The sequence below is a fragment of the Mus pahari genome, chromosome 12 (assembly GCF_900095145.1).
Source record: "Mus pahari chromosome 12, PAHARI_EIJ_v1.1, whole genome shotgun sequence".
NCBI lineage: Eukaryota > Metazoa > Chordata > Mammalia > Rodentia > Muridae > Mus > Mus pahari.
The window spans coordinates 40219009-40230752 of record NC_034601.1 but is presented as its reverse complement, the minus strand read 5'-3'; the positions used below and the strand labels follow the sequence as shown (position 1 = coordinate 40230752).

At 42.6% G+C, this 11744-nt stretch overlaps 2 protein-coding genes across 6 annotated transcripts in view; both read right to left on the bottom strand.

Annotated features, from left to right (window-relative positions):
- Gcsam (germinal center associated signaling and motility) overlaps positions 1–3804 on the bottom strand; it is a 9102-nt gene extending 5298 nt beyond the window's left edge. The window contains exons 1-2 of one of the 2 annotated variants that reach the window (XM_021210044.1): positions 3690–3718; positions 1220–1285 (exon numbers count right to left, since the gene is read on the bottom strand). In XM_021210044.1, coding sequence (XP_021065703.1) covers positions 1220–1285; positions 3690–3718 — 95 coding nt within the window. Of the gene's footprint in view, positions 1–1219; positions 1286–3689 lie in introns of both variants that reach the window. The other variant, XM_021210045.1, reaches the window with a different exon arrangement.
- Positions 3805–9095: 5291 nt separating this feature from the next.
- The window catches only part of Slc9c1 (solute carrier family 9 member C1), a 67486-nt gene continuing 64837 nt past the window's right edge, over positions 9096–11744 (bottom strand). For 2 of the 4 annotated variants that reach the window (XM_021209712.1, XM_021209711.1), the window contains exons 27-28: positions 10913–10968; positions 9096–9287 (exon numbers count right to left, since the gene is read on the bottom strand). In XM_021209712.1, coding sequence (XP_021065371.1) covers positions 9243–9287; positions 10913–10968 — 101 coding nt within the window. In that variant the 3' untranslated portion in view covers positions 9096–9242. The remainder of the gene's footprint in view (positions 9288–10912; positions 10969–11744) is intronic. The other 2 variants (XM_021209714.1, XM_021209713.1) reach the window with 2 other exon arrangements.

The window sequence follows — 11744 nt, the reverse complement described above, 5'->3', positions numbered from 1 at the left end:
TCTCTCTCTCTCTCTCTCTCTCTCTCTCTCTCTCTCCTTCCTTTTTTCTTTTTTGTTTTTCAAGACAGGGTTCCTTGTATAGCCCTGGATGTCCTGGGCACTCTATAGACCAGGCAGGCCTCGAACTCAGAAATCTGCCTGCCTCTGCCTCCCAACTGCTGGGATTAAAGGTGTGTGCCACCACACCCGGCTTAAGCCTGGTTTCTTAAGCTTTATTAAAGGTGACTTTTCCCCCCTTGTTGCTGTCCTTATTTCTTAGGTAAGTTGGACACAAGTCTATGACACTGTCATTTTCTAACCAGGGATAAATCCTTTCAATATTATTCTCAGTAAGGGAAACAAAATGTTTTAAAACCCCTAATTCTAGTGATTTACTTTATCTGCAATGGAGTTTTCTCCAGAAAACCAAGGTTCAAGCCTATAGATATTTGAGAAACCATTCTGGGTGGGCAGCTATTAAAGCCCATATATCACACAATAGGAATAAGAGGAAAGGATGGGGGGATAAGGGAGAGGGAAATCGTAGACTTGAGGACAGTAGAGTAGGTCTTATGAAAAGACAGGGACCTGGCATTGCTGGCAACCCTATGATATCACAGACATTTGTCTCTCTAATTCATGGTCACATGGTTTTGATACAGCTTTTCCTGCATTACCCTGTCTGAGGGAACTCCAGGGATACCTCACTGTCAAGCACATTTTTAGATATCACTGAGTTCTCTCTAATCAATCCCACCTACTCTCCACTGTTTCTCTTTCCTACCCTAGCATGTGAACTTCACAAAGTTGGGAACTATGTTCATCCACTCCATCATGGTTTATCTCACCAAGGTAGGCCACCCTCTCTGATATACATAAACATCTGATGGAGATAATAACGAGTATCTGTGGGCACAGCCACAAAACGGAAGGCCATCAGATCTACCACCCAAACGCCGATGGAATAGCTACATCAGAAGGCTTGTGCTTATTATGGTATCAGATGGAAAGCCAACTCTGAAGTCAGACATCTAGGATGATGTCTAACTTTCTATGATTCTTTCCAAATAGGCGGTAGAGCTAACAACCGTATGGTTTACCATAAAATCCTCCTGTAATGCACTACAGGTACCAGTTGTGTTCTATAAAGACATTTGGAAAATACTCAGCTGTGGGGAATGTGTAGCCTCCACCCTGATAACTCCTTCTTCCTGGGGAGCTGGGTAGCATATACTCTCACCTGCATGTTCTCCCCTTGGCACTGAGTCTCAGATTCCAAGGTCTTTCCTGCATGTCCAGCTGCCATCTAAGATTTAAATATTAGAAATGGGACAAGTGTTCCTTCCATAATCCCCACTGCAGTTTTATGTTTCTCCCATTTTTTTTGTTTCTTTTGTTTATGTGCAATCCTGAACCCCCTAAGGATTTCTCTCATTGCACTGTCATCTATGAATGTCCCCTTCTGAAGCTTGGAGCACTGCTGGTTTCAGATCTAACATCTTTATCACTACAAGAAACAGTCCACCCATGATGCTAAAAACAATCCTGAGAATCCTCATCAGTCTGTGCACCCAAGTAACGGGCTTCAGTGAGTTAGCACCTTTCACAGAAATTCAGAGAACAAGGGATAGATAGAGAAGGAAGGAAAGAATAAAATAGAGACAATAAAGTCATTCACTGGATTGGATTTCTGTTTAAACTGTTTTTTTCCCATTTGCTGGAAATTGAGAATATGAAAAAATAAAATTGGTGAGTACTTCTTTGTATGCACCAGTCTTTTTATGTGCTGTATTCCATTTAGTTTCAGAACAAGTCCATCAGTTGATGCTATTGTCCTGTTATTTATTAACAAGGAATCTGGGGACATAATTTAGGCAACTTGTTTGAGGCTCTACAACCAAGAAGGGGGGAACCTGGGTTTCCTTTGGGAAAATGCTTTTCTCTAAGACCTCCGGCTCTTCCTGCGTGGAAGAGATATTTTCTATTCTCTGATCTGCAGAGACATAGAAAGGAATGTGCCCACAGGGATAACAGAAGAAAGATGGACAACAGATGCCAGCACAGGAAGAGGGATGCTGGAATAACTGGGCAATTATTTAGGGATACAATAATATCTGAACCATGCATTGACGTATAAGACTAAATGTAAACTAATAAATCACGCAAAAACTGAGTGTGTGAATTGGTAAGGAAAGACTACTAGGAGTGAGCACAGGGAAAGAAACCTAAGGGATTTCCAGAAAGAATTGGGTCATCTTTAAAATGTAATGAACACAGATAATAAAAATCTAACCACAGACTAGAAAACAATATTAATTTTTGCAATATTTATGAGAAGAAACCATTAAAATACAAATAGCTTTTAACTTCAGAAACAAAATACACTAAACTTCAAACAAAAATTAATTGAAGGCATACTGGCTCTTAGTAGATAAAGAAGTACAAGAGACTGTCGGATATAGGAGCTAAAATAAAGACTGTGGGTATAAAGCTGTAAGTGCGGTTGCCAGCTCATCTCATCTTCTTCTGCTTGTATTTCTATACTCTTCACCTTCTCGTAGTAAATATACATTGGTGTTACAACACTTAACCCCACAGCAAAGTTCTGAAACACGAAAGTGCAGGTGTGCCATCTATCACTGTTTCTTCATCTATACCACATCTTCATTTTGCTTTCTCTCTCCCCAGGAATGCTTCCAGTCACCACTCTAGCACTGAGTACCTGCTGTGTGCCAGAAACAAAGGCAGGCACCAGGTATTCACAAGGCATCGAGCAGAAGTTAAGACGCAATTGTGCTTTAGAGGATTTCAGGGAGATATAAGGGCAGCCATTCATAATCTCACTAAGGCTACGAGAAGGGGGACCAGGGTTGGGAGAGTCCAGGGCAAATACTGGCTATCAGGAAAAGACACGAATACCGCCATGCCTCCTTTGGGTAAGTGGCATTCGTGCAAGACCTCGTTTTTCTATGTTCCCCTTTATATGCTATGTAAGACCAAGACAGCAAGGAAGAACCCCCTGCCAGAGGCCACTTGACTTTATACCATAGAAATTCTCTTATTTTGTGTGATTATATATATATATATATATATATATATATATATATATATATTTTACATGTGTTCTCTTTGATTGAATGAAATTTTGCTTTGAAAATTGAGAATAGCCCCCGATCACTGAAACCTTCTCTGTCAGGGACCATGGTGCCACCATCTACCCTTGGAACCTCTAGGTAGGATTATACTATATTTTTCCATTTAAAACGAGGAGACCAAAGTCCAGGAACATGAAGGCAAGTCTTCTCCCTAGTGACATGACCTTTTCCTTAACCTGCTTATAAGTGTACTAACTGCAGCCTCAGCGTGGCAGGAAATGCGGTGTTTGTTTTAAATTTATAAATACTCCCCGAAAGGGTGGGCACATATAACTCATTCAGGAACATCCAGAGCCCAAGAAAGGATGCCTTTCCCCAGCCCCAGCTGCTTCATTTCTTAGATGGACAGGAGTCCTCCTTTAATAAGGTCTTTCTCTCATTTCACCTGTTCTTATGTTGGCATTGTCTGTATGTGTGAAAGCCTCTAAGGATGTCACATGGTGTATGGCTCAGGAGGGACTGAATTCTTGTCACACCCTTTCATCCTAAGAGCTGGCCTGTTTTTCTCTTTCACCTTTGGCTCAGGTCTCTGCTCTGAGGAGGGAGTGAGCTCACCTGGTTGTCCTCTGCAGACAGTTCCCCATGAGGCGGGCCTCACAGCACCTTCCCTCTGGTAGTCTCCTCTTCCTTCTCAGCTGGCTTGCACCTTGGTCTTGCACTGTGCTCTGTAACTGGCAGTTTCCTGACTGACAGTAGCGTCAGAGCTGCTCTGGCCACCGTGTAGAGAGTCAGAAAGAGGAGGTGCCTGCCTCAAGGAGGAGGAAGAGGCCAGAGGGGGAGAGGAGAGGCACGTGTGTGTGTGTGTGTGTGTGTGTGTGTGTGTGTGTGTGTGTGTGTGTGTGGGCCAGGGCCTTGATGCACCAGACTTTTTTTTTTTATTTTATTTATTTACATTTCAAATGCTATCCCGAAAGTTTCCTATACCCCTCCCCCCCACCTCTGCTCCCCTACCCACCCACTCCCACTACTTGGCCCAGGCCTTGCCTTGTGCTGGGTCATATAAAGTTTGCAAGACCAAGGGGCCTCTATTCCCAGTGATGGCCGATTAGGCCATCTTCTGCTACATATGCAGCTAGAGACACAAACTCAGGGGCTACTGGTTAGTTCATATTGTTGTTACACCTACAGGGTTGCAGTCCCCCTTCAGGTCCTTGGGTACTTTCTCTAGCTCCTCCATTGGGGACCCTGTGTTCCATCTGATAGCTGGCTGGATACACCAGACTCTTAACCAGATGAAAAAAGGCTGGTTAGGGAGAGGGTTAGCCACTAGGGAGTCCCAGGCTTTTCCTAATGGAGGAACCATGGGAGATTTTCCATGGCAGACACCAGTATTTAGTAAGAAAGTAAAGTGGGGGAAGGATCATTGTTTAGAGGCAAACAAAAAAAAACAATAAACAAACAAAACAAAAAAGTCTGAAATAACAAATGCCCCCCCCCCAAAAAAAAACCCCTAAAAGGGGAAACAGAATCAAGCCGCTGTCTAGCTGGACATATATAGACTTTCGAAATGTACTCACGAGCACTTATACCGGAGTAACTGTACAACCAAGTCAAGTTGAGAGGGACCATTGCTGAGGGAAGGGGCCACAGAGCCATAGAGAGGGGAATCATAGGGTGAAATGATTAGATGTGGGAAATGGTAAAAATGGGAGCACTCTCATCACTGTGTGTGTGTAGGGTGATAAATCCAGAAGGAGGAAGGTAAAAAAAAAACAATAAGGATGGCTGAAAAAGTCATACTATTAGCTAATACTCTACCTAAAAATACCTGTAGTTATGGAAGTCTGTGCATAAATATATTGGTTTAAATAAAAAAACTTCCCCTCTTGTCTGACAATGCCTCCTCCAAGAGTCAAAATTCATGTAACCGAAATGGCAGCAATCACTGGTTATAAATCATCTTTTGAGCTGTTGGTCAGGGATATCAAAGGCTCCCTAAACGCACAGCCTTATGGCTATTGCTCTTGGCTGCCCTCTGAAGGCAGAATTTGAGTCCATACTGCTGCAGACACCTTGAATTTCAGAGGGCCCAGATGCCCAGGACCCAGAAATAACCTGAGTATCTCCTGGAGTGCTTGCCAGGAGCACCCCACTCCCATGCACAGACAGGTGGCACAATGATATCAGGAGAGGATCTTATTCTCTCTCTCCACTGTAGTGGCTGTGCGTCTGTGCCTTCTTCACTATGGTGCCAAGGATGGGTAAACTGTATAGAAATTATATTGCTTAAATGAATCCTGGGACTGCAATCATGTTTTTTTTTTTTTGGTTTTTTTGTTTTTTTTTTAAATTCCTATTTGTTTTGTTTTGTCTTTCTTTTCATTAATCTTTCGCATAATGGTTGTTTCTTGTTTGGCTACTTGTTTGTTCATCTCGTCAACAAGTATATGTTGAGAACCTACTGTGTGCCGAGGACCTTGGGCTCACAGAGGAGATATACTTGACTTTCAGTAATACAGAAGTCATATCTAAGGCAAACAGTAGGATAGGAACCGTCTTATTTACTATTCTGTTGCTGTGAAAGACAATATGAACAAAGCACCCCCTATGGAAGAAAGTAATGGGGCTTGCTTACAGTTTCAGGGGATTCACTATGGTGGGAAGCAGACCCGAACGGCCTGGGAGCGGTCGCAGAGAACTTCACATCCGAGAGAACAAGGACTTTGCCTTGTTTGGGATTTTTTTGAAAGCTTAACCACCACCACCACCACCCTCCCCCAGCGACGCAACTCCGGAAAAAAGGCCACACCCACTTTAACAAGGCCACACCTCTTAATTCTCCCCAAATGTTTACATTGGCTGTTTACAACCAGAGTCAAAGCACTAGGGGCGGGGATTGAAAATCAGTTTGCCTTGTCATTTTTGGGTTATGGAGTCCCAGTTTTCAAGTTTCAGTTTTACTACCGACCACTAGATGGAGACATTGAACTGTGAAAGTCTCAGATACCAGGAAAAAATGTGTGAGCTGGGTATTCACTACATTGTTGGTGTGGTACAGGCTTGGGGTCAAATAAACTGCTTCCCTCTGCACAGACGGAAGTGTTACAAGTCCAAAAAGCAAATCTCTGAGCCATTCTCTCTTTATCCCCATCAGCATTTACTCCAGTACTTAAGACCTGTAAGAAATTTCACTCACTGAACTAGAAACAAAAACCTGGATATGTATACCAGTTAGAAGATTTATGAGCTGAGATCTTTGCCCTTATTTACTTCTTGTTTGCTGTTGTGTGGGGAGTTAACCACCACTGTAAAAACTATTCCACTCTACTTTTATATAATAAGGCAACAAGATCTGAGTAATCGTACTTTACTGGCTTTCTGACAGTCGCAAACTCTAGAGCTTATTTTTTGTATGTGAATTCTGTGATGATCTTGCTACCATCTCCCGCTTTTTGTAGGCGAGTAGGGATAAAAGAGCTCCGCGTGTTCTTTTCAGGCTGTTGTTGAGCTTGGGGTGTGGCAGAGATCTAGATCTCTGTGGCAGGATCAATCCCTACATTGGAGTCTTACATAGGATCTTTACAATCGAGACCTTGCATTGAGCTGGACACAGACAATCATTGAAACTGGGCCTGCATCCCCCTCTTTAGTAGCCTAGATTTCCAAAATAAGGCCAAGACCACCTCAGCAGCCTAGCAGATGGCACATGATGAAACCAGCTCACAACTGTATAGTGAGTGAAGATAGTGAAGTTATCAAGCAATTTACCTGAATTCTCTAAGTTCCATTGCTTCCTCTTCAAACCGAGGCTAACTACCCCCTTCCTCCATAAATACACTGATATCCTCACAAGGTGTTGGTAGAGAACACGTCTCCCCTCTCCCGGTGCTTGTCTCAGATTGAGGGGAACTCTCCATTCCTTGTCTTTGCATTCTTCAGTCTCCTTCTCCTCCCCATTCGTACTACTGCACAACCAAGGTAGTCTTTGTGTGGTTCTCCTTCCTCATGAATTTTGGGAATGGATTAATCCTGTTCCCCTGTTCCTAGCTGTTCATCAAGCTTAATGCTATATGCCTGCAATAATGTATGTTTCCAATTCTATCCAAAAGAAGGCAACCGCATTGTCTTGTCAGCTCCATCAGCAATAATGGTCTGTATGTACGTGTGTGCATATGCACATGTGCATGAGTGTTTGTGTGTCTTTGTGTGTATGCATGCAAATGTGTGTTTTGCTATCTTAATTCTTTGTTTCTCAGCTAAGAATGCAGAGGCAGGGCATTTTCACGGGGTCTCTAAAACAACACTGCAATGACTGCTTAGCCCTTCACGCTGAGAAAGGATGGGTCGAGGTCCCCCAAAGGGTCAGACCTCATTGTCTTGTGCTCAAAACCCCATCTGTGACAGGAATTTTACACTTGGGTCTTATGTCACCATCAGGAGTTGCTGGCATAGCATTCAGAATTCCCAAATCTCCATTCTGAAGATGGGCATTTAAATTTTTATTGATTCTTCAGTATCTACTTAAGGTACTGGTTAAATGTATAGCTTAACAGCTTATTTTCAAGTCTACATTCCATATCCTAAAAGCTGTGACATTTTCTGCAAATTACTTTAAAGTGCTGTTTTCCTTTAGTCCCTCATAAATGGTAAATAAATATATCTACCTTAAATGGTTACTATAACAATCAAGTTTGTGACTTGATATAGTGAAACATATCATACACCCAGTGCTGGTTAGTTTTACATGTCCCTATAACTAATCCTAGAATCACTGAAGAAAGGGTTCTCCATTGAGGGTTGCCTATATCATCCTGAGCAGTGATCATGTCTGTGAGGTCACTGTCTTGGTTGCTAATTGAGGTGCAAAGGTTTGTACTGAATGTGGATAGGTACTGAATGTGGATAGCACCATCTCATGGGCTAGGTCTGGTCCTGAATTAACAGTGAAGAAACCTGGCTGAGCAGAAGGCAGCAAACAAGAATGAATGCATTCTCTCTCTCTCTCTGCTCTTTGCTGTCAATGTCATGAGACCACCTGCCTGAGAAGTAGAATGATGTACTGCGAGCCCAGTTAAGTGGTGTTTTGATAATAAGAGGCCAACTAGATAGAGAAAACCAGGGGTCTATAAAGTGAAGTGGAAGTTTCTGGTAGTGTCATGTGATGCAGACTCACATGGTGTTTTGCTGAGGCAAGGCCCACGGATGGACACGATGTTTGGAGAGAGTGTGAATAGGACTCAATAGACAGTAATGGCATATTTGCATACTAGTTTTGTAACAGTTCATTGGTCTCACATCTTTATCTTTAGTGATCTTCGCTTCATTTAGAGAGGCATGGTCGAGAACTTCTGGTGGCTCAGCTAGTCTTGGTTGCTCCCACTGACTCTCGAAGATTTGGAGGTTTCTGCTGGATAGTGCCACTGCTGCTGATTTGTAATGGTTTGTATATGCTTGGCAAAGGGAGTGGCACTATTTCGAGGAGTGGCCTTGTTGCAGTAGGTGTGTCACTGTGGGTGTGGGCTTTAATACCTCCATTCTATCTGCCTGGAAGTTAGACTTTTAGCAGCCTTCAGATGAAGATGTAGAACTCTCAGCTTTGCCTGCACCATGCCTGCCTGTACTTTTCCATGCTCTTATCTTGATAATAATGGACTTTACCTCTGAATCTGTTAGCTCACCCCAATTAAGTGTTGTATATGAGTGCCTTGCTCATGGTGTCTGTTCACAGCAGTAAAACCCTAACTAAGACACTACTGGGTTGGACTGCTAGTATCCTGACAAACTGAGATTGGAATCACCCCAAAATACTACTTTCTAAACAGATCCATATCCCCTTGTCCTATTTACCATCTCTATTCACCCCTACCTTTGGACAATGGGCAAGAAAGGGGTCGAAGTGTTTGAGAATACTTATTAAAAGTAGGTTTAAAAGAAATCTAAGCCTACAAGAAAATCTTAGAGTCTTATTTTATCCCCCCACCCCTAGTCTAAATACAGAAATACCATCATTTGGAGAATTGGTTGGTTAGTGTGAGGTGCTTTAATTCACATTATCACACAAAAGGCACATAAACTTTGGCTTGTCTCTATCTCCAGAAATAAATGTTTTCATGGTCATGTTGAGAAGCTTAGGCAGGGAACTGAACTTTCTTTCCAGGCGACGACTCTTTAGATGTTAATATTGTCTTCTATCAATTCCTCATTTTCTTGTTTCTAAAAGTGGATATGAAAACATAAATCAGATTTCAGGTCTTTTTAAAGAAAGTATAATGGTTAAGCTTTGTCAACTTGCTGCACTCTGGAATCATCTGAGAAGAGAGTCTCAGGCAGGATTGTCTACATTGCAGTGGCCTGTGGGTGTGTCTGTGTGGCGCTGCCTCGGTTAAGTTACTTGAGGAAGAGTCAGTCTGGTGTGTGCAGCTTTATTCCTTCTGCAGGGGGTCCTAAACTATTCAGGAGCAGAGACTTCCAGCTGCACACAGGCAAGCAATTAAGACGGTAAATGCGTATGTATTTATTTCTTCCCGCTCTTAAGTGTCGGAGCGATTAGGCAGTTCTAGCCTTTACTTCCCGCCAAAGCTGAATTCTAATGTAAAATTATGAGCTGAAATAAATTTCTTTCTTCTCCAAGTTGCTGTTGTAGTCTGTCGCAACAACAGAAAGGAAACTAGAACACAAGGGTTTGATGGACAGGGGAGTGCTGGTGTGGGACCCGACACAGAGCAGAGGAGGCAAGCCTGGGACTCTTGCAGTGGTCACTGTACATACTCCATCCTGAAAGACCAGAACAGGGGTCTCTTGATGGGACAGAGCTTTGAGGGGTTATCTTGCCATCTCAAGGAAAACCGTGTTCTGGGATGAAAGTGGTGGGAAGGAACACAGTAGTAGGCCTCAAACACAAGCAACATCTAACACTTGGGAATAAAAAAAAAAATCTACTCAACAATACAGCTGGATGGGTTTCTGTATACATTCAACTGGCTGCTGTTTCTGGCTTTCCTTAACCCCTCAGCTTCTTTCAATGCTTTTGCTTTAAAGGAGAAAGAAAGAATATCATGCAGTCATTATCTTTCTGCCTTAACTTCTCAAGTACTAGATTTCTCAAACACGGGAACTGCAAGTGTGTGCCATTAAAAAAAAAAAGATGGACAAGCACCATTCTTTTAAAACAGGTACAAGAACACTAGCTTCCCTGGCTCTTTTCCATCTCTAAAATATGACAGGAGGCTGAGTTCCGTAAGCTTGGTTAGCTTGCCAAGTGAGCTAAATTCACTTTATATTTTTACCTTTAATTGTTTTCTGTGCATGATTTGAAGTTTGCTTTTGCTATTCTGGGCCTAGAAGGTTAGTGTGCGGCTTTCTGAGAAATTCAGTTTAGTCCAGGGACAGAAGAGATTAGAATATGCTGCACTGCGTTCATCAAGGACTGTGATTCCAGGGGCTAGCTGCTGCTTTCCAGACTGAATAATCCTAGATGCTTTGCAGAGGTAGTGGTAGAAGCTGTGGCAGCCTTTGAATCTGGCCAAATTCAGAACCTGACAGAGGCAAAGGGGCTCAGATTTCAGCCAGCATCATCCTTGCTGATGCTAGTGTGCTAATATGACTCAAGACAAATATTCTGCCGTCTCTTGAATTTGTTAGTCATCTGTATAATAGTTACACAAAAGTATGTTAACAGCCTGCTGTACGCTTGACAAAGAGAAATCTTACGATTGAAATCTGTAAAATGATTAGTAGGTAAAGTCCTTCAGGGTAAGAGAAGTGCATTGGTAGTATCCATAAATTGAAGACTCTCTCTGAAATTGATATAACTTGAAAAAAAAAAGGCTCTCACTTACCTCTTTATTACCATTGTCATCTTCAGAGGTTTCATCCAATGTTTCAAATGATTCTCCTGCAAAGGAAGAGAGAGTTACTCCATCCCTGGAGGTAGTCACACTTTTAAGTAGGTCACCTATGATCCCATTTGGGTTGCAGACACAAGGGATCTGTAATCTCACACCAGTGGGCTGAAAGGTCACTTCTCAAAATGTGTCTAACAGGCTTTAATTGCAAAGATATGTAACAAGTGCTCAAGAGAAGTGAAAAGCTGGGAAAAAATAGCATTTATGATTTTAATGTCCTTTAACACTACTATGTTAATATGTGAATGCTTATGTTAGCAATGAGGACCCACGTGAAAGCCACGCTTTCTTGGAGTTTTTAGATGGCAGAAAGTACAGGTGAACACACATGAAACAAGGTTTGTGGTGAGATGATCACTTATGACTCATGGGGGGACAGGAGAGAGAGAGAAAGAGAGAGAGAGAGAGAGAGAGAGACAGAGACAGAGACAGAGACAGAGACAGAGACAAAGAGACAGAGACAGAGAGACAGAGACAGAGACAGAGAGACAGAGAGAGGAGAAAGATATTGGAAAGTATGGTGCAGCAAGTTCTTGAATGGAGAGATATGGGGAAGGTTTGAGGGTCCCAGGTACTAGAAACAGTACATGAAGATGCCCAAGAATTAGAGACCGGGCTAGAGAGATGGCTCAGTGGTTAAGAGCACTGACTGTTCTTCCAGAGGTCCTGAGTTCAAATCCCAGCAACCACATGGTGGCTCACAATCATCTGTAATGAGATCTGACACCCTCTTCTGGTATGTCTAAAGACAGTTGCAGTGTACTTA